Source organism: Electrophorus electricus, chromosome 2, assembly GCF_041902795.1.
Source record: "Electrophorus electricus isolate QZ-2024a chromosome 2, ASM4190279v1, whole genome shotgun sequence".
NCBI classification, from domain to species: domain Eukaryota; kingdom Metazoa; phylum Chordata; class Actinopteri; order Gymnotiformes; family Gymnotidae; genus Electrophorus; species Electrophorus electricus.
The window spans coordinates 34,793,426-34,815,444 of record NC_137498.1 but is presented as its reverse complement, the minus strand read 5'-3'; the positions used below and the strand labels follow the sequence as shown (position 1 = coordinate 34,815,444).

General features: G+C 38.8%; 1 protein-coding gene across 11 annotated transcripts in view; it reads left to right on the top strand.

Annotated features, from left to right (window-relative positions):
- si:ch211-199g17.2 (uncharacterized) overlaps positions 1 to 22,019 on the top strand; it is a 63,947-nt gene that overhangs the window by 12,616 nt on the left and 29,312 nt on the right. For all 11 annotated transcript variants that reach the window (XM_081700615.1, XM_081700610.1, XM_081700607.1 and 8 more), the window contains 15 exons: positions 3,986 to 4,041; positions 4,389 to 4,457; positions 4,593 to 4,617; positions 5,448 to 5,564; positions 5,716 to 5,861; positions 6,013 to 6,123; positions 6,201 to 6,258; positions 6,357 to 6,407; positions 6,993 to 7,055; positions 7,477 to 7,616; positions 7,718 to 7,822; positions 8,033 to 8,090; positions 8,258 to 8,338; positions 9,665 to 10,159; positions 10,566 to 10,637. In XM_081700615.1, the coding sequence (XP_081556741.1) occupies positions 3,986 to 4,041; positions 4,389 to 4,457; positions 4,593 to 4,617; positions 5,448 to 5,564; positions 5,716 to 5,861; positions 6,013 to 6,123; positions 6,201 to 6,258; positions 6,357 to 6,407; positions 6,993 to 7,055; positions 7,477 to 7,616; positions 7,718 to 7,822; positions 8,033 to 8,090; positions 8,258 to 8,338; positions 9,665 to 10,159; positions 10,566 to 10,637 (1,647 nt within the window). The remainder of the gene's footprint in view (positions 1 to 3,985; positions 4,042 to 4,388; positions 4,458 to 4,592; positions 4,618 to 5,447; positions 5,565 to 5,715; positions 5,862 to 6,012; positions 6,124 to 6,200; positions 6,259 to 6,356; positions 6,408 to 6,992; positions 7,056 to 7,476; positions 7,617 to 7,717; positions 7,823 to 8,032; positions 8,091 to 8,257; positions 8,339 to 9,664; positions 10,160 to 10,565; positions 10,638 to 22,019) is intronic.

Genomic DNA, 22,019 nt, shown 5'->3' with positions numbered 1-22,019 from the left:
TCTCTGCATGAACCCAGTTTTAGAACACACACTCAACACAGCTATTCGGTCTGACATATTGTGGCGAACCTGTCAGGTAGTCTGTGATTCAGGACATGGTGTTGGGGTGCCTGTGCATTTCTAGCAGTTTGTCACTGGGCAGAGCTGGATGGTGCTTAAGGTACCAGAGAAATTAAAGAACAACAGAAAGAGGGCATCATGAAGATGATTGCATCATCCACTCCAATGTGTTACTAGTAGGCAAACTGTAATTGGGTCCAGGAAATCCATCAGCTGAGACCTCAGGTGCTGCAGAACCAGCTTCTTGAATGTTTTCATAATGTGTGAGGTCTGAGCTACTGGTCTGTAATTAAGACCATTTGACTATTCTTCATTGCTACTGGAATAATGCATGAGGACTTCCATAGTGTAGGCACCTTCTTCAACCTCAGAGAGATTGAAGATGTGCTGTAGAGGAGCTGCCACTTACAGAACATGTTTTTAACATCCTGTGGTTGATGTCATCAGGCCTGTAGAGCCTGTAGAATTCTGCTTTACCTGGATGATGGTGAAGGTAGGGCTGGGTGGTGAGGAAGAATACAAGGAGCTGAGACTTCCTGCACATGGGTGAAGGGGAGGATGGTGTGAGTGGCAAGTTGTTCTGGTCAAGTGTTATGTTAATCATGTTTTGAAGAGTGCTGTTGGAAGGAACGAGGCTGTCCTCTGGGATCAGAAGTCTGCTGGGAGAGGAGGTGACAGAAGTTTTGTTAGATCGTAGAGCAGGGATTCCAGCTGAGGTTGAGCTCAGATGTGAATGCCAGATCTCCATTTACACCATGTAGATTACAGCCTGTCATGCTTTTCATTCCATTTCACATCTCTCTTGTGGTGTTCTGACCCATTCTAGCCTTATTCCTCTACTTGTAGCACTTCTTGGCTTCCCTTAGTTTTCCCTCTTAAGTACCTTTTGAACAGCCCAAAGTTCCTCTTTTACTTAGACATGAAGGTCCTCTTCCTGTTGAGACCTTTTTATTTCTATATTTATCCATGGTTTGTTATGGGAGCAGCGAACCTTCTTGGCGGGGAGGGGGGGTGGGTACAGTGGTATCCTCACAGAATTTTTGATTTAAAACTAGGGAGGCCCTCAGCATCCCAATAGTCATCCTGGACCAAACATTCACAGTCCTTATGCTAGCTATCTGTTGCATAACCAGTGGCTTATAGGTGGCCACAAGGTGTATGAGGTTAGGATCGGTTTCTGAGTGGGAGAGCAAAGGAACTATATGCTTCTTTCACAGTGGCATAAAAAAGGTCCAGAATCTTATTCTCTCTTATTGCACAGTTAATATACTGTTTAAAGTTGGTCAGGACAAGAGAAAGGGAGGCATGATTAAAATCACCACTGAGCAATATGAGTGTGCTGGGGTGTTAATGTCCGTGTAAATGACATTACTAGCGCTCCTCACCACAGCCAATGGAGGGATATAAACAACTACAGAAATGATGTACGATATCTCCCATGGTAGATAATAAGGTCTCAAACCTCCTGCTACAATTTCAATATCAGGAGTTCATATGCATTGCTTCAGTTACATGACGGGGATTACACCATTTGGAGTTCGAACTAGTGAGAAGCCAGGTAATTCACTTGTGCTGGCTCTATCTATATATATATATATATATTCCAATGCTGCCCAGGAGTACACTACACTCCTTGCACTGGTTGTTCCTAAAGCTGATGATTCATCCACCTTGTTGGCAAGAGACCTCAGGTTCCCAAAAAATGGCTGTAGGAAGAAAAGGTTTCATTCTTCTCTCTCTGTCCTCTCCCATACCATCACTCCATCTCTCCCCCCCCCCCCCCCCCCCCCGTGATGCTGTCCATTTTATGATAATCGCATACCAGAAAAGTTGGCTAATACTTTGATTAAAATATGATCATTAGAATTTCTTCCATATGTACAAATGAAAATCGAGAATCTGAAGATCAATTCTGTTGCATGTTTGGTGAATTTCTAACTGGACTCATGGTTCCTGAGTAGGGCAAAGACAGGTGACGGGTGGCACAGACTCCTGTCTAGATCGGATGTACATTGAGTGGAGGAGATTTAATTGGCAACTTCTCTCTTGCATATGAGCATTTTTGGAGATTAAATAAGTGACTGAACCTCTAATCTGTGTTTCATGAATTGAGAAAATTGCCCCAGTAAAACTTCACTGATGCCTAGATGTCTGGATTAATATGTAATTTGCATGAAATGTGTAAACATGATTTTAGTTTGAAGCCTCGGTCTTATTATTTACCACTGAATGCTAACTTGATCTACAAACAATTTACCAGTTTAATACTGATCTATTTGTTCATTTGTTAGTGACTATATAACTTCAGGAAATGAATGTCTTGCACAGTTGTTCTCAGACAACCATTTAGATTGTGTTGATGATTTTCATAGTTTGAGGACTTAATGATGTTCATATTGATTTCTATGAATTGAGGGATGTAGATTTTACAAGTTAGGTTTATGTGAGCGATTTTGCAAAATTAGATGCAGTGTGTTGAAGCTAAATGCTATGTCTTATATGTAATATATTGCAGGCTTTCTTTAAATGATTATTGACTTATGGTATAGTATTGTCCTTGTAGTGTATGACTTGCATATGATTTTGCCTACTAGCCTTAGATATGGTGATATCCAATGATCCTGAGCCATTTAACCCTGTGCAAACTATAGAGGGATCACATTTCTCAGCCTCCCTGGCAATGTCTGTGCCAGGGCACTGGGAAAAAGACTTTGTCTAGTTGTTGAGCATTAGACTCAGGAGGGACAGTGCAAGATTCCATTGTGGCTGTGGAATGGTGGAACAGCCCTTTACCCTCTCCCAGATGGATGAGAACACATGGGAGTTTGTCATTCCAATATACATGTGTGTTTTGGATCTGGAGAAGGCTTATGACCATGTGTCTAGAGACATTCTGTCTGAGGTGCTGCAGGAGTATGTGGTGTAGGTCCACTAATGCGGTCCATTTAAAACTCAGAGTTCTTTCTGCATTCTCGGTGTTGAGTCATGCTTGTCCATTTTACGCGTTGGTCTCTGCCAAGGGGGTGCCTTGTCTCCTCTCCTGTTTGTAATACTCATGGACAGGATGGTAAGGTATAAATAAAGATAGGAGGGCTTCTGGTGAGGGAACCAGGAGGCTTTATTATTGCAGACAATGTTGGCCTTCTGGCCCTCTCATTTAAAAAGCACATCCAAGTCTGAGACCATGGTTCTCTCCCAAAAAAGGATGGCATGCTCCCTCCAGTTAGAAGGTGAGAAGTTTAAGGTGTGTGTGTGTGTGATTAAAAAAAAAAAAAAAAAAAAAAAGTATTTATTTTTTCTTCTCCACAGTATTGTAGTCATTCAAGCACAAGCATGTTTATTCATTAATCATTACATGATGCAATATGAGGAGGCTGAAGAATAATGAATGTGATTTATTGTACTTACTAACAAGCCAATCATATTTAAGTGCTATCAAAGAACTATTTAAGCTGTTAGTTTGACTGTAAATTTGGAGATGCTTCCTGCTTGCTTGGCAGGCATCTGCTGAGTATTCTCCCTGGCTGCTCTTTATTCATAAAAGCTATACAAACTCATTTTGCTTTGATTTAGTTTGCTTATTTACAGGCAAACAGTCTAGAATTTTGTTGTTCCACCACAGGGTAATATTCACAACTGATGGGAAGAGAGCACCTGAGATCGACCATAGGTTAGGTGTAGCAAATGCAGTCATGGATTCATGCTGTCAAGCCACTGTACCGCACAGTAGTGGCGAAGGAACTGCACTATTGGTGCACACACACCCCATTACCCTCAGTGTTTTGTGAAACTTTCAGTGAGCTCAAATTTCAGGAGCGTGGCTGAATGCTTCGCAAGAATGAGGGGTAATTGAGGAATGGCTGTGTTACAGTGAAAAGATGTGGAGAGAAATGCCTGTGAAATTTTGTATGTTCTTTCCACCTAGTGCATTCTGTTGGACAAGATAAAGATGATCTGTCATCATGCAGGATTTTATGCGTGGTAAGTACAGATACATTATGAAGCATGTTTGACACATCAGTGCTCACTGTTCTTGGCTACTGAAATTGATCAGGTAGGCCACTTTTTGGCAGAGGTGTCCTACCACACTGTGTGCTCTTACTGTCCCTACATGTTTTAGATGTGCATGGTTTTTGTTTGCTTTGTGAGCTCAGTCACTTCTAGAGACGTGGTTCAAATGGCAAAATGCCAATGTATCAAGCATTTGGTGTTTGATTTGAGAGCTTTTCACATCCTATTTGTCTGAAATTAAGATTTTAAATGGTCCAGGGTAATATCTTAACAGGCGTGATGACGACGTTTAATCATTCCGTGGATTTTTGTCACAGGAATGTGACGAGGCTTTAACCTCCATTGAACATTACAAGATGCATATTGAAGGAAGGGAACACAATCAGGTTCGTTTTTGCATGCGAGAGATGTTTGGGGTACCTATGCTTGCTTGCATATACATGCTACTGTATGTCATCCATATACAGATGTGTATATACTTCTTCTGTTTTCTCATCTATATGGCAACAATCTGACTGCAGAGACTTGTCGAGCTGTTTGGCAAAGGTAATATCTGAAAGTAAATGTTTACATTAAAGAGGAATGTTACACTTGTACCTACAATGTATACGTTGTTGATTTAGAATGGTTGTCTTTTATTAATCTCCATGTTGTGAAAAGCATCTTTTCATTTTATATTCTCTCATCCTTTGTTTGGTACGTGATTGATTTGCAGAACACTTTCCCCCAACAATTATTAAGACCAGGCTAGAGTCTTGCATCAAATTTGAATTTTAATCATTATCTTGACTCAGAATAATCTTAATTTACTGAGGAAGCTGAATTATTATTTTTGAGTGTTTGTGGGAGCGAGTGAATGGGTGTGTGACCGATTAAGAGACTTTTATTGTGATTAGCAGAACAGCGTTTTGTCCTCTTATATGTGGCCTTACTAGTTAATCAAGGACAAGGTCAGTGCAAGCTACTATCTATAATGTACAGCTCACATACCCCTGGGAGTGAGGCAGACAAGACCACTATCTCTCCTGGGCTTGTGAACCAAACTTTAAAAAAGTACTCATGTGACCAAATGGCAATTTAGGGATTTATGCGATTTTGTAACTTTGAAAAAAATCTGCTACAGGGGTCATGAAGGGAATTTTATAGGAATTGTTTTTAAGGATAAGCAAACGGTGATGTGGATAGTGAGTGTAGCTTAGTGATTTTTAAGATTTATTTATGGATTTATTCCAGTGAGTTCACTGTTTTCTTTCTTGTCTCTCTAGGCTTGTACCATGGTATGTATTTGTTAAAAGTATCTAAAATTACACACACACGTGTGTGTGTGTGTGTGTGTGTGTGTGTGTGTGTGTGTGTGTGTGTGTGTCTTTCTAAAGGAGGTCACCCTCATAAACGTGGTGGTGGTCTCTCGGACTTAGGAGTCCTCTCGGTGATTAAACTGTACAAATATATGTCATGTAGACATGGAAGGACATCACCATCCCCGCTAATAGGTGAGAATGTACTACATCTCTAACAGTTATACTACAATAGCATTTAAATAAATAGCATTTTCTAAAATCTGTTCTCTAAACCAAGACTCAAGTACTTTCTTAAATTTTCAATGCATTGTATTTTTTTTTTTTTTGTGTGTGTGTCTCTCAGGTCTACAACTGCTCACTGTGTTTGTAGACAGGCACAGTCAGTGTTTTAACCCACCCATCTATCTGTGCCATGCGTGTGAGCTCAACATCCCAGTATCCTCTGTCTGTGCCCATCTTTCCTCTCTGCAACACTATTTCAGTGTCTTTGTGAGCATTGTCTTTAATCATCTTGCTTAGAATGGAACTTTTTTTTTTTGTTGTGTGTGTGTAGAAGCATACGTTACCCCTAAGATTTTCATTTGAGCAAAGATTATAAAATTAGCAATTTATCTGATTAAGATTTTGGATATTTTAATAGAAATACACAAATCCAGACCTTGTGTACCTTGTTTCTCAAAATTTGGACCACATGAGAGAGCTTGCGCAAGAAGCAGGTATGAGCCAGGGAAAGGACAAGAAGGTACTGCAGGTGAGTGTTTCTTGAGGCACTTGCCTGCTGACTGCACACTTGCTTACACATACACTTATACTGAGTATCCTGCCCAGGTGTGTGAGATACCAGGTCAGCTGAGTCAGGAGATAAGGAACATGGCATACAAGAAAAGTAAGACAAAATGAAATTGGTTTTGTTTGGAGTAAAGGGCCATGTTCTCTCTTGTGCCAATTTACTTCTGTTAATTGGTTCCCCCACTCTTTCTTTAGTTTTGGCAGTAATTCAGATGCATTCTTCTAAACTGAGACAATGTGTTGAAGGTTAGTATCTGTACTTTTCTGATGAAGTACAACTCTTTGAGATGTTATCTCTCTATCTCTCTATAACACTGGGGGAGTATTATGTTGTGTACTAATAATTTAAGAGCCAATCGTAACAAACTTACTGCTGCTGAAGGATATAGCATTAAACCCTATCAAGTTGTTGACTGGACAATGTCGCACTTAGATGTAAAGGAATGTTATGCAGTGAGGGTCAAAATAACTGGTGGGCAGCAGACTAGGTTGGCAACAAACTCGTGCTCAGAACAAAACTGGTACCATCAAGCCATGGGGGAATGTGACAGGAAAGTGAAGCTGATATTTTGGCCCAATAGATTTTTGTTAATTAGCTATCCATTTGACTTGCTTGATGTCTGATAACCATTGAGCATTACCAAAAACCTGCTACCCCACTAAAATGGATCATCCTACCAGTTTGTATACTGAAACATCTATGTGCCTAATAATTTCAAAATAACCAGCAGACAGAAGAGGGTTTGATGTGCAAAATCAATACACAGCAGTTGTAATATGACCTTCATAATGCCATCATAATCTAATACTATGACCTGTGTGTTTTCATAGTTCAGAGGCCTGTGACATTACTGGTTTACTCCAAAAGCTGTGACAGGAAGTCTCCTCTGCTTGGTGAGTATTGCTTATAATGATTGGCTGTGATGGAACTTCATGGAGATTATATTTGGTGATGCTAATGAGATGTCTGGTATTATAGTCCTCTTCAAATACTTGGAGAACAGTAAACATTTATTGTTTGAGCATGCTTCTAAAAAATTTCAGAACTTATTTAGAATTGTTTGTGTTAAAGCTTCTGTTAACTAAAAATTCCATTTTATATTTTTGGAGTAAATGAGACATTCCTGCAAGGTGTGTGTGTGTGTGTGTGTGTGTGTGTGTGTGTGTGTGTGTGTGTGTGTGTGTGTGTGTGTGTGTGTGTGTGTGTGTGTGTGTGTGTGTGTGTGTGTGTGTGTGTGTGTGTGTGTGTGTGTGTGTGTGTGTGTGTGTGTGTGTGTGTGTGTGTGTGTGTGTGTGTGTGTAAACTTTAATCCAGGTCTGCAGTTCATGGTGAAGTACAGCACAGCACAACCTGATCCCAAATGTGGTTATCTTTGTTTACTGTGTGAAAGCAAATTTCCAGAAAGGGATGCCACAGCCCATGTTTTGACTTTTGCACATGTGCTTGCCTACCTTGTGAGTATTTCAGTTTTGAATGATCAGCTAAAGATTATGACTATGGAAAACTTATGCTGATGTGGTTTATTTATTACCATGTTGGTTGTGTTTTTGAACAGAATGTAGCCCACCCTGGTTCCTTGAGCAAGGAGGATATTGAGAAGAGGTCACTGATCACAGATCTGGCAGAGCAGGCTCAGAGAGTCAGTTCTGGGGCTTTGCAGGTATCAGATCAATATTGTTTTAAGTTTTTGGGACAGCAGACCTCTGCAGAGGTACTACTCCTAGTCTCAGAATCCCTTATTTGCAAAATCTCTAACTCAAAATCATAGTGGGTTTCCTGTCATTGTTGAAGCAAATTTTCCATGTGTTGAATTGTGTGGGGGTTTTTTTTTGTTGGTTTTTTTTAATTATCTTGCACTCTATCATTTAAGGAAGTGGAACTGAACTATGTGAAATTTTGTGAAGTTGAGATAAGCACCTTTAAAACTGGTAAGTGGCTACTTTCCAAGACTTGTATTAATACGTGAAGTATAAAGAATGCATGAGAACTTCATGAAGGATATTTGGAACATAAATTACATAAGTTTATGTGCATGTTTAAGTCTAAGGGATCTGTTACAAGTAGGAAAAATGTAACTTCCTTTGTTCTGTTGTAGCTATGAATACTCTACAGTTGATCTTTAAGGAAAAAGGCCTGGGAGAATTAAAGCCTTCTGTTGCTCCAGGTGACAAACTGGGTGAGAGACGATTTATACTTTTAGTTTTTTAACCGCGCACATTGTGGATTAGGGCTGCTGCTTTAATAACCCCTAAAAGGAGGGCATCGCACCCCGTAAAAGGACATTCACAGACATCACACCTCAAAAAGCACATACACAGACATCCAACTCTGCAAAAACTATTTTCAAGTTGATAGAATTAAGACTCTGAACCCTGACCTCCTCATTGAACAACCCCCCCTACTACCCCTACCTGGCCTGTGTGTCTCACACGAAGCTGCTATTGCAGCGATGGTGCAGAGTTGGGCAAGCGGTATAGGAGGGGGCTGGTTTTTAAATATGTTTCCTGTGTTTGTTGTAAAGGGATGTTATGAATGAGTGAACTGCTATTAAATGTAAAATCATGAGTTTTATGAGTATCCAACTATATTGTTAGTATAGCTATCGTGTATAGCTAGTGGGTTCCTGTACATTTAATTAGCTAACAATGTATATAATGTTAAATAGGTATCGTTATGTAATATTAACTGGATTTAACTTGTTACACAGCGGTGATCCTTACATTTTATCTTTATTATTGTGTAGGCAGCACAGAAAGGTTTAAACTCGCCAGCTGTCAATAACTCCCACAGCTGTTTGAGTTGGGCATAGATTCTGAATCAAAACAGTAAATGGCAGTCTAAAGTGTTATTTAGGGGACTGGCCTAAAGTAGTGGTTACAATGGACTTCAATTATTTGCTTCGCTATTTTGCTTAGCTCATTTTCTTTGCCGGGGTTGAGTAAAATCCATTAGTATCCAACTGCAGACCCATAACCCATTGTTCTATGTAATGTTTGGGTTGATGTATTTGGTTCACTTGCTAATATTAGTAATTAAATTCTGTTGGATCAAATCACTGTTGGAGATGATTTGATTATAGCATCTCCAAGTTGGAGGTTTGCAACATTTATGAAATGTTTTCGTACAATCATAAATGTCTTATTTCTATGATTTCACTTATTTCAAATAAATTATTTCTGGCTGTTTTCTCCTATCAAACCTAATGGTAATCATAAGGATGTTGTAGTTAGAGCATTAGCTAATTGCAGAAGATATTCTCAGTGCTCCTACATTTGACTTGTTTTGTCAGCCTTTTCTGATAGGTGACAATGTAAACAGGAAGTTTCAAAACAAATCTGTCTTGATTCAAAATGGGTGGGACTAAAGGTTAATGGTAATCGAGAACGAATGCTTTTCCTCATTTATTTTTCATGTAAACTGTACTAATTACATATTTAAACACAGGTATGGTTTCTTTTTTCTTACTTCATGTATCTTTTTTTTTTTTTTTTTTTATATTCAGTCCCCAGTTATGAGAAGAATTCCCAGAATAATTCTTCAGAGTCTGTTAAAGAAGAAATTGATCCTACATCATATCACACGGATCAGATCAAGCTTGATGCAATATATACAGAAGCTAGCAAGATGGCTAAAAAAACAGATTCACAATCGGCCAGCCTTGTACCAAAACATGTAGAGTCACCAAAAGAAAAAAATTCTGCAAATTCAGACTGTGCCATTGAACATCCTGTTAAATCTTCAGTGCAAGCCGCAGCACAGTTAAGCCTAACTTCAGCGTCCTCACCACTTCCTGCATCACACACACAAAAGGACAAGTATCTTAACCAAGCAGTGCATCCCTGCCCCAACCCAACAGAAGCTGAAGAATTATGCCCAATGTTGAAACATCCTCAACATCAAGACATGAGCTTTACTCAAAAGCAGAGCCAAAAACTGGCACAAGAAACAGGGGAATCTTCACAATCTCCTGCTCATGTGAAGAACGAGACACAGACAGGTGTGTGCATGTGTGGAAGGACACTTTCAGTATGATTCAGCATGGTTATGTTGTTCTGTTTGCTTTTATCAAGACAATGATTTTTGATTATGGGTCAAGTGATTTCAGGTTTCTCTTCTGGATTCTTCCAACATAATTTTGTACTAGCATCCTTTTGAAGTCTAACTTTGAAATTTTGGCAAATAGCCTAACCTGAGGCTTATCTTCATTGTACAAATTTAAGACTTTCTTGATGTTCTCAGTCTGCTGCCAACTGTAATGAAAGCAAAGAAAATGAGATGGGACTATCTGATCAAAGGCAGAATACTGCATTTCAGAGCAGTAATGCCTCTATAAGGAGGTACTCTTATGTGCCCCTTTCTCCCCATTGCCTTGTGTAGGTCTCCTAATTTGTCCTCTGTCACAGTTTCTCAGACCTCACCTACTTGTACTGAACTCTGGGACTACCTGAGGACAACCAACAGGGAACCGGTCATAGGTTAGTACTGCATAAAAACTTTTTTGAGTACTTGGATAAAGTTAGTGGCTAAAATGAAAGATGAATAAAACTGAATGAATGAATCATTTAATTGATTTGTAAATATGTTCTAGTTTAAGTAGGCTAATATATTTGTGGTTTTTTTAAACACAAATGGGGGAGAGTGGCATGCATGAGACATGTAATACAAAATGACAGTTCCCAAGTTTGCAAGAGGCTTACACAATAATGGCCAGATGTGCTAAGAAGAATATTTTAACACTAAACGCTGTTTCAATTACTAATGGAAAAACAGCAGTTTTTCATGGCCCAAGTGTAAGGGGACCAGAAGGGAAAACTGAATTTTTCCAACGTCTGCATTTCTGGTTGTCCTTCCTCATGGCCCTGGGGCACGATTCTCAGAATAAGTGACAAAGATGCTGAGAACCATCACACTTTTTATTCAGGTTTTACCTGACCGTATATAGATGGCAAAGAATATGACTAAATAGAAAATATGTAAATGATATAGCAAAAACAAGATGTTCAGTCATGATGGAATTGTTCAGTATCCTGTAGCTAGTTTAAACTATATTTGCTGTGGTCGCTTGCATACATAAAATTAGACATGATTATTAGACTATTATTAGTATTAATCTATTTACATGAAAAATTCTCCTTGTAGGGAATTCTAACAAGAAGGTGCACAGAAACTGATCTGTATTGCTGTTAATCATGTGGAAGGCTTAGAGGAGCAAAGCAAAAATTTAGAAGTTCAAAATAAGAGCCCTTAATTTTTACAAAATCGGACAAACGCTGGTCTAGTCTTCCTTTTTTGGATCTGGACTTGTTTTTAACTACATACTGAGAAATGCAGAATTTGGGCATACACACTGAACTCAAGATCAACGCACTGTGTGAATTTCCTGCTTCTTTATACGGGAAGTTCAGATCTGCATAGAGTTTGTTTCTGCAAATGTGTACCTCTGCCAAGTGCATCATTTAGATACATACATTCCATTTATATGCAGGACATTTCTGACAGCTGTAACTAAGAGAGGCAAAGTTTACAGATCATACGTTTTGCAACATGACAACCAGTATGGTAATTTACATAATGCAGATGTCTTGTATCTAAATCAAATTGCATCTTGTTGGTCACAAGCAGTGATGCCTTTCGACAAACGTGCCAGTTTAGAACAGTTATGGAAAAAAAAAAAACTAAACTTTAGCATTTAAGTTTGTAATTGGAAAAATGGTAAATAACAAACCTTTAGTCTGATTTGAGCTTAGGATGTTTATCCAAAAAGTTACTTGAGGAATATTACAGGTGTTGAGTTTGGTCATACTATGAACTATCCATGGAAGTGGAAAGGGGAAAAGAACGAAACTGGTGAACTGCTAACTTGGTCACTTCAGAGATCAGACAAATTCGGAGAGACTAGCAATAAGTGCTGTATTTTGCATAATGACTGTTTTAATTGTCAACTTTTAATGACAAGTTAAGCACAATTACCAGTGCATCCAAAGAAATAATTTTCTATGGATTCATGGAGCCCAACATGTTTTGCAAGTTTTACATGTTTTATGGTCATACATATCTTGTGCAGACTGTATATAAATTACTTAAACTAGTTTTATATAAGATCAGTATAGCTTTTAACAAATTGGCAAACCAACTCATGGTCACCTCACTGCCACTGATGAGTTGCAATTGAACATGCTATGAAGACTGTAGCTGACTGTGTACACACTTGCATTCTGCACATACATGAAAGGAAATGACTCCTTATATAAAGTGAGAAGGTGAGAATAGCATGAATTGGCAATCAGAAAAAAGAAATTTGGAAGACCCAGAATTGTGAAAAAGCAAATGAGCCTAGCTACCACAGCTCTCGCAAACTAATTTGATAGGCTCAGCACCCAATCAGAGAATGTAAAGGTTCTTTAGCCTCTTTCTCATCACCAGTGCAACAGCACCCCCCCCCCCCCGCCCCATTACAGAGAAATTACCCATCTACAGGATGACACTGTTTTCAGATTATTCTAAAGAACTGAAGGAGTTCTGTTTCTTCATTCACAGCTACAAGTTAATTGTAGAATCATGTCTGATGGTCCCCACCACAGTTGCTGCAGCTGTTTGTTGCTTTTTGATGCTTATAGCTTACGAATTGAAGATTTCTCTGGCTCTGTTCACATCTGGCATTAACATGCATTTTGGATGACCTAATCACAAGGGACTAGATTTCTAACATAATTCCTGCTGAAGGAGGTGCCATGCACATTTAATACGTCACTTCTGGTGCGCTTGTTTTCAGGCAGAAATGTCCTCCAAATTCTTGCTCATGTTAGAGAATGCACCATTACAAGATTTGATTTATGAATGAATGAGAGAGGAGACACTGAAAGAAACCATGAAAAACTGCGTTTAGCCATCCATTAGCTTGTCTTGCCAATAATTATGTATTTTCCAGCTAGGGCAAAGACATGGTTGATATGGGCAGTACTTCATTGCTGTAGAGGACTACATCATGATGCATCAAGACACGTTACTGTTTGCACTAAAGATGTAATGTAGCCTGATATCCCAAACCACCTCTGAAAAGTATTTTTGAGTGATCAGATTACAATGCGTCTTCGAGAATCATGGTACCCCATTCACACTTGTACTTTGCATTAGCCACTAATGATCTGACAACCCGCAATGCATGTTCTGTCCTGGCATTGGCAGAGGACATGTGATTGGTATCCCACATCTCCGTCTTTTAGTTTCTGTCTGTATTTTCTTGTTTTTGTTTTTCATTTAACTTTATGGTTGAATGATGTCTGACCTTCCTACACCTGCATGCATTTGCATATCGCAGAAAATAAATTAGATCTATGCTTATCGATCAAATGGTTAAATATTTAGCTGCAAATTGCATGTTGATGCCAGAAAAAATGACCATAGATGGCACTATTTTGAATCTGTTTGTAAATATTTTCTGGTGTAATGGAGTCTCCCCAGAGAATATCATGTTTCATGTAATTTTCCACGGTACAGTGATCTTTACAAATAGTAGCAAAACTGAATATTGAAGGTTTGGAAAATGTAAAAAGTAATCTTGATCTAGAATTTAATGGGGAAAGGGCTGCAATTTGGTAATGTTAAAAAAAAAAAAAAGAAGCAAAACTAAAACTACTTTGTGTGTATGCATATTTGGCCTTCTGCAAGAATACTCCCTTTTAATTCCTTGTACTTTTGTCATAATGTCTGATCCTATGACATGTCTGATTTAGCAACTCAGAAAATTGGTCCATGTGATCAGTATTTAATGCGCCACAAAATGCAGTACATGCCTGGTATCTTGTGTCTGCCCTTCATTACCATTCTGGAGAAAGTCTTGTGTGTGGAGGGAAGTGAATTAATAAAAGCTATGCTATGCAGAGTGTGATGAGGCTCAGTGGTTAAGGCACTTGACTAGTAATCAGAAGGTTGCCAGTTCAAGCCCCATTAGTCTAGAGAAACACCGAAACTCATGCAGCCAACATTTAATAATTACTTGACCATATAAGAACAACAAGACATTGCTTTTCAGTGAAAAACCCATATCAGACTGAACAGTATCAATCATTTTGCCAGAAAAGGAAACCATCACCCTTTTAGAATACCCAGGACTTTAGGTCTTTGGTTGTCTCAGCATATGATCCTTTATATATAATTGGTTTTATGCATGTGTAGACTTTTAGCAGGTTTCTTAGAAGAGGACGAGGAAGCAGTGTCCATAGGAGAATGCCCAAGACTTAGATATTCATTACTTTAAACATAAGACCAGCAGCACTACCCAACAAAACTGATCAAATTATTCTATATATAACCAATGGGGGAAGTGCCCTAGTAAAATTCTCTGATCCGGTAAATACATTCTACATCCATCAGCCTCAACTGGAGGAAAAGAGCATATTTCAGAACTGCACAGATCACAAACATCATGTCACTTTGGCATTAATTTAACAATCGCCAGTACATCCTCATGCCAAGTATCTGTGCTGGTGATTAATTTAACAATGCCATAAGTGCTGCAACATCTACATTCACTTTGGTATTGGAAAGACAGTAAACACACTAGGTAATGTTGGTGCTATATTCTGCAAAAAACAATAGCTAATGTTGCACAATGACAAGTCGAGATCTTCAAGGAGTAGGGATTCTGTGTGGCAACAGCTTGTCATAGCAACACCGGGCCTATTAACAGAAGCATGGCGACTGGGAACTGGAAACCTGATAGAAAACCATCAGTGGTTAAGGTACTTGACTTGTAATTGGAAGGTTGCTGGTTCAAGCCCCACCACTGCCAAGTTGCTACTGTTGGGCCCCTGAGCAAGACCCTTAACCCTCAAGTTGTCATAATTGTAAGTTGCTTTGGATAAAAGCATCAGCTTAATGCCATAAATGTAAATCCTTATAAAAAGAGTTCGTTAAGGGTAACTCACCAGTTTCATAATGTTGTGGAATTTTGAACAAACAGCAAGTCAGATGTGATTAAGAGAGTAATTTAATAAGAAAAAGAATAAAATAAATGTTTGGCTCTCCTCAGGTAGGGAGCCCCGAGTATACAAAACCGTGGCTAGTTATACTACTCCTGTGCTGTCTTTAACCAATCATCTTTTCTTAAGCATCTCTTCTTTCCTTTGTTGCTGTGGCTATAAGCCAATCAGCTCTCGGCTTGGTTTTTTCCACAAACCAACCCAAACTGACTCCAAATAGTGTGGGTTGTGTGTCAAGTTGACCTTGATGTTAACAGTTCCTGATACATGTTCAACTTAATCAGCAACAGGCGGATACAAATGTGCAAACAGCATTATTAATTTAAGAACAAAAGGATCAGTGTGATTTTTATATGAATCACATAATGCATAGTTTCGTATCATTTTCCATCACACATAACAAGAGGAGTCAATGTCCTTAAAGCCCGACAGATCCACATGTACACACTGATGGAGAAGGCCAAAAAAGGGGGAGTGGATATACAGAAGTTGTGACTTCAACATTAAGATATAACTTATTATGATGTTTGAGGTTGTCTGTTTTTTTGTTTGTTTGTTTTAAATGTATTTCTACTGATTTTAAAATGAGTCAATTTACTATATATAAAGTGTTCAGGCAGTGTGAACATGCACAAGGCCTTAAATAGGCTCATTGTGTGCTAATTGTTAAAGGATTCATTGACAACTTGAATCAAGAGAATTGTTTGCTAGCTTGTGAAGACAGGTGTGTGCTAAAGAATGTGTTAGAATTGAAACATTTTGACCTTTTTGTGGTAAAAGAATTTTTAATTTGTAAAGGTGTACTGTTATCCCAGATTAGCTTTGAATATAGCATGAATGGCAATTTAATTTTGAGAAGCTAGTAGAACCTGTCCAATTATATATCAGAACACTATATACAGTGACTGACATGACACACTGATGTATTTTGCATATCTGTATATTGGATTAATTCATTAGTTGGCATTTGGGAACTTGTCTCCCAAGTCACTTGTAAGGTGTGATTTTTGGACCAATTTTATTCTGATTTGTTTGATCTAGTTGCATTTCCAAACAGATTGCAACATGTTTAGTTCTAATTAAATTCACATTGCATCCTGCAAGGATAGTTTATTGTTCCCTGTAGCTTTTTGTTTTTGTTTGTTCATTCCACACACCCCCTGCTGTTCAGGGATGATGAAAACCCCCATATTGCATTTGAACAATATATTCTGAGGTTTGTAAATTGCATTGCAATGCCTGTTCTGGTTCGGTCATGCTTCAGCAGTTCATGGAGAAAGACATCACGGAACTCGAACATGGCCTAATGGATTTCTGGCTCTGTTATCAGAAAGAGGGTATCTGCCTATCAGCCTTGTCTATGGTAGGTTCATACTGCCATGCAAGAGCCTCCCATTGGATAATTACTGCATGGGTGTTTGAGCTGGCAACAAGTTATTTAACCCTTACTGATGCAGTGAGTAGCTTCTCATTTGTTAAACAACCATGTCAAAAGACACATCCTGTGGTTGTGGAAAAGATGTTAATCTGTTTCAGAAGGTTCAAATTATTGGCATGCATCAAGCAGAGAAAACATCTAAGGTGATTACTGAAACTGCTAAAATTGGCTTAAAAACTGTCCAACACATTAAAAGTGGAAGGACAGTGGGGAAGCATCATCTTCGAGGAAGGAATGTGGTCAGAAAAAAAATCTTGAATGAGCGTGATCGGCAATCGCTTAAATGTGTGGTGAACTCAAATTGTATAAAAACAATAGTGAAAGTAAGGGCATTTTCAAACGCACAATGGAAGGGAACCCGAGGGATTGGGACTAAACAGTTGTGTAGCCTTAAGAAAACCATTTGTCCATGAGGCTAACCGGCAAAAACTGCTTCAATTTGCTAGGGAGCACAAAGCTTGGACTCTGGAGCAATGGAAGATGGTCATGTGGTTTGATTTACCCTGATTTGGAGTGATGGGGCCCATCAGGATAAGAGAGGCAGCTGAAGTGATGCACTCATCATGCCTAGTGCCTACTGTACAAGCCTGTGGGGACAGTGCTATGATCTGGGGTTGCTGCAGTTGGTCAGCTCTAGATTCAGCAGTGTTATGTGCCAAAAGAATGAAGTCAGCTGACTACCTGAATATACTGAACGACCAGGTTATTCCATCAATGGATTCTTTTTCTTCCCTGCTGGCACAGGTATATTCCAAAATGACAATCACAATTTGAACCCGATGAATCCTGGCAAAGAGTGGTTCAGGGAACATAAGGCATCATTTTCACACATGGATTGGCCACCAGAGTCCAGACCTGAACCCCATTAAGAATCTTTGGGATGTTCTGGAGAAGACTTTGTGCAGTGGTCCAAAACTCCCATCATGAATACAAGATCTTTGGGGGGGGGAACTAATGCAAATGTGGACAGAAATAAATATTGTGACATTGCAAAAAGCTTGTGGAAATGATGCCACAACGAATGCGTGCCATAATCAAAGCTAAAGGCAGTCCAACAAAATTAATGAGCCTTTTTTTTTTTAGCCAGCAATGTGTGTTAAATACATTATTTATATATATATATATATATATATATATATATATATATATATATATATATATATATATACTTTTATTTCTTATCATCTTGCAGTGCCTAAGCAAATCTATGGACTGCATTATTGGGAATATACACTGAATGGCCCCTTTTATTAGACACCCATCAATTAGTGTGTTAAGCAAACATCCTTTGGCCTTCAGAACTGCTGCAAATCATGATGGCATAGATTCCAGTAGGTGTTGATTTTACTTCAGAAATCTTGCTCCATACAAACAGGATGGCTTCTTACAGTTGCTGCAAATTAGATGGAGGTACAGACATTCTGCCTCATCCTAGATGTGCTCTCAATTAAAATTTGTGGATTGTGAAGGCCAGGGAAGTGAGGGAAAACCTGCAGTCATGGATTGGTTCCAGGAACAACCCTTGTTGCATGGTGCATTGTCCTGCTGAAAGTGCCCTCCTGCCATGAAGACATGAACTTGGTTGGCCACAATGCTTAGGTAAGCCCTACTGTCCTAACATCCATCCAGAGGTATTGGAGGACCCAGGATCTTACAGTCCAAACTGTTGACTCCTGACAGGAAGTGGGTCATCAATTCATACCTCTTGCAGCAAAGTTTGCAAGACTGCAGATTCTTGGCATGCTCATTTGACCCCTTTCGTCAATGAGTTATGTCCATGGGATCCCCCTTTGCTGGATGTTTTTCCTCAATCACAATGTTGCACGAGGGAACCTCACACGCTTGGACATTTTTGAAATACTGGCCCAGACTAGGCTTGCACCAAATACCATGCCTGGTCACTCGGTGCACTTGATTTCTCCCACCCCCCCCCCCCCCATTCTAATGTGGATTCACATTTAAACTGGTCCATGGAAAAGTGGCTCACCTGATTCAATGCTGCACCCTTGAGTCATGTGTCCAATTTTCATACAGGGAAACATCAGTCATGGAACAGCAGGTGTCCATAATAAATTGGCCATTCCATGTGTACTCTGTGAGTGCAATTTCAGTGAGGTGTGTAATTAGTTGTGCAGATCTAAAACAATAGTCTACTGTTTGTTTCTAAAGGGTTTTTCTCTCCCAGAACATTTGATTGTTTGGTTGGGTTGTTGTTGTTTAGTTGTAGGTCCCTTTTTGTAATGAAACAGCAAGAAATAATAAACTCAATTCACTCCAGCGCAACTTGAAGTGAATGACCTTGATGATAACCATCCTAAGAAAGGGAGCTCATAATTAGTCCCTCACATTCTTTCTCCATGCAAAGGCATAAAGTGGATGAAAAAAAAAAAAAAAGTCATTGAATGAATGGATGCATTCAGGTGTAAGGTGCTAAATGAAAACAGCCATTTTTAGAGCCAACCTTCCAAGTTCCAAGTTGATCAAAGTAGTTACAACAGCATACCACATGGTTGAAAAGAGGGACCTTTCATCAACTAATCACATGATGGACCTTCAAATGTATGAAAAACAGTTAATTTGAATCAAACCGATTTAAATCACATACATTTGGTAATGTTACCAAAGATGTGGAAAATGTGTGAAGTCATTTAAAGTGAATTTTGTGATTATGAAATGTTTATGAAGCCTTTGTTTATTTACAACAAAAAGAAAATGGGAGGTATCTATTGAGAATGTACACTTTATTTAAAGAATGTTTAGCTTGTGTGCTTATTTATATGGCAATTATGTATTTGGGAATCTTGTAAGATGGACCAGTACCAAGAGAAGTAAATAATAGTCAAATTGTTAAGTGTCTTGTTATATATAACAAATACATCATGTTGGAAGATCTCAGAATTGGGATGAGATTTTTGAGAGGACAACAGTGTTTAGATTTGCGCTCTCCCAATGAGACTGAATTTAATATTGCTTAGATAAGACTGGAGCCAGTTCAAAACAATACATTAGGCCAACCCAGTCACTTTAGATGAATTGGCAGTATACAGTGGTACACTGTCAAATACAGTGCAAAGGTCAGTACAAACAGGTTACTAGGATCATGGTTTAGCTTAAGATGATTTAATGCAACTTCTGTGCTAAAATGAGCTCTGAAATCAGACTGAAAACTGAGATCATCTTCTCTGTGATCTTTCCTAACAATGGAATGTTTGAGTTCCGTCCATCATTGTTAAATTTTGGTCGGTGTACTTTCTCAAATTGCTGTTAAGCCTGTTCTGAGTAGAGAAATTTATTTTTGAATGATTAACAATATTAGCAGTGTCATTCAACAATGCTGAAAACTTCTTAAAAGATTTTTAGTAGAATGGGGTCTAGGGGACAGCTAGAAGTGGCTTTTTTTTGTTTTTTGTTTTTTTTTCCCTTTTCCCCCCCCTCTTTCTTAATTGCATTTGTGTTTCAAGCTAAGTGCTACACTGAACTTGCATAGTGTTTCTAATGGAGAAAGTTTTAAATTCTGGTCTGAGGTGGGTGGTTAGCCAGTCTATCTATTGTAGTAAAAATGAATTTATGGTTCTTTTTGTGGCCATCAGTCTAGAAAAGTAGGCTTCCCTCGCAGTATCAATCTGCTAAGTTCAGATTTTTAAAAATTTCAAAGTGAACAGTTAACTGAGTCTCATTGCCATGTCCATTCTGCTTTCCTGCAGTCCCTCTTCAACATGATTGAGGAAGCATTTTTCCACAGGATTTTAGAATTGCTTTACCCCTGTTTAATTATTGGAGATGTGACGGTATAGAAGTTGAACTCTGGTGTTAAATTTTATCTTTTAAGGTGTATAAATCTACCTCAAAGTCTTAAGGGATATTTTAAAGGTCTTAAGTGTCTAAAATACTGATTCACACAATTAGTGACTTTGATCAGTCACCATTTTGTCTTTTAAAAAAAATATTCTAAGGGGCATTTTCGTGTGTGCTTACGTCTTGCTGTATCAAATCTTCCTTGTACCAAAAGTATTGTTGACTACACTTAAATATTCCTTCGGCACCACTCCATTTTGTCTGTCCATCATATAGATTGCAATAGAAAGGCTATATACAGGGCATTAGTTACAGCTTGTTTAGTGTTTGTAATGCACAGTGTTACACATCGTTACAAGAGCAGTTGAAATCACAAAGTGCCAAGGAAGTGCATTTTTTGATGACTACAATATGCAGCATTTCTTTTTTCCAAAAGATCCTTTCTTTTGGAGCATTTATTCAGCAAATGTACAAAAAGCCTGTTTTAAAAGCTCATAGAAAAAGCACAGCATATATTGGTGTATTATTTCATGTATGCTGTTTTAAACAGCTGCCTACACACCACCATATATTTGCAGTTGACATTAGTACCTGTTGGGTAACTAAGATAGCTAAGGTTAGAAAGTACCATTGTTACAGCCATGTTATCCCTGGAATTTGTGGTTTGACTTTGGCTTTTAGATGAATTCTGTGTGTGCTCTTGCATATTATATGGTTGTGTTTAAGGAGAGCTCGGACTAGCTGTGGTAATGCACAACAAAGGTGGAGCGGTGAAGGGCCATTGGGTAAAAAGGTAGCAGGCATAAATGGTGTTGGCTTTAGTCAGTGGGGAGGCCAAGATGGTTCTGTTGTGTGGTGTAACACGTGCTGATATAATGGGTAAAATCTATGTGGAACTGGCAGCACTCAGAATTAATTAATGGTGCCAGTGAGTCTGGGTATGGGCTTAAATGCTGGGAAGGCCATCATGGATATTTTTGGTTGGTTGGTGGCAAAGAGGTGCAGCTTTAAAAGTGAGCTTTGAGATGGTGAGGCTGGGATGCCAGACCTCACTGACCTCCTGGAGGTGTTTAATTCAAAAAAACATTCCTTGAACATTCTCTGCTGAGCTTCATCAGGTTGATGTATGCATCTGATGAGATTTGTTGTTTGGACTGGTGTTGGTGTTTGCTGTTTTACACATATAAAAATATAGTTCATAACAAATGCAGAACATTGGCAATGAAAGAGAAGGCAATAATAAGAAGCATACCTCCCGTGTAGAACCAATTCATGAATCCCTACATCATTTAAGCCATCCCATATAATCGGTCCTGTGGCTATGTGCATGGTCAGCTAACATTTTTGAGAAAACTGCTGAACAGAAGAATTCTGTGCCAAGCCATGTTCATGTGGAAATTCAGTTGGAATGGTTATTACCCATACTCCCAATAGTGGAAAAGAGGCTAAGGTTCTTCCACCTGATTTCCTGTGAAATATTGGTGCCCTTGGAATTTGAGTGACTCTATATGGGTCTTGCGTTTTTCCAACTGCTCTTGTTGTCTTCTGCTGGTCAGGAAATCTGTAATCCACTGGTAGATGGGCTCTGGCTCAAAAAACTGGATGACATGACCTGGACTGAAGTTTAAAAAATAAATAAATAA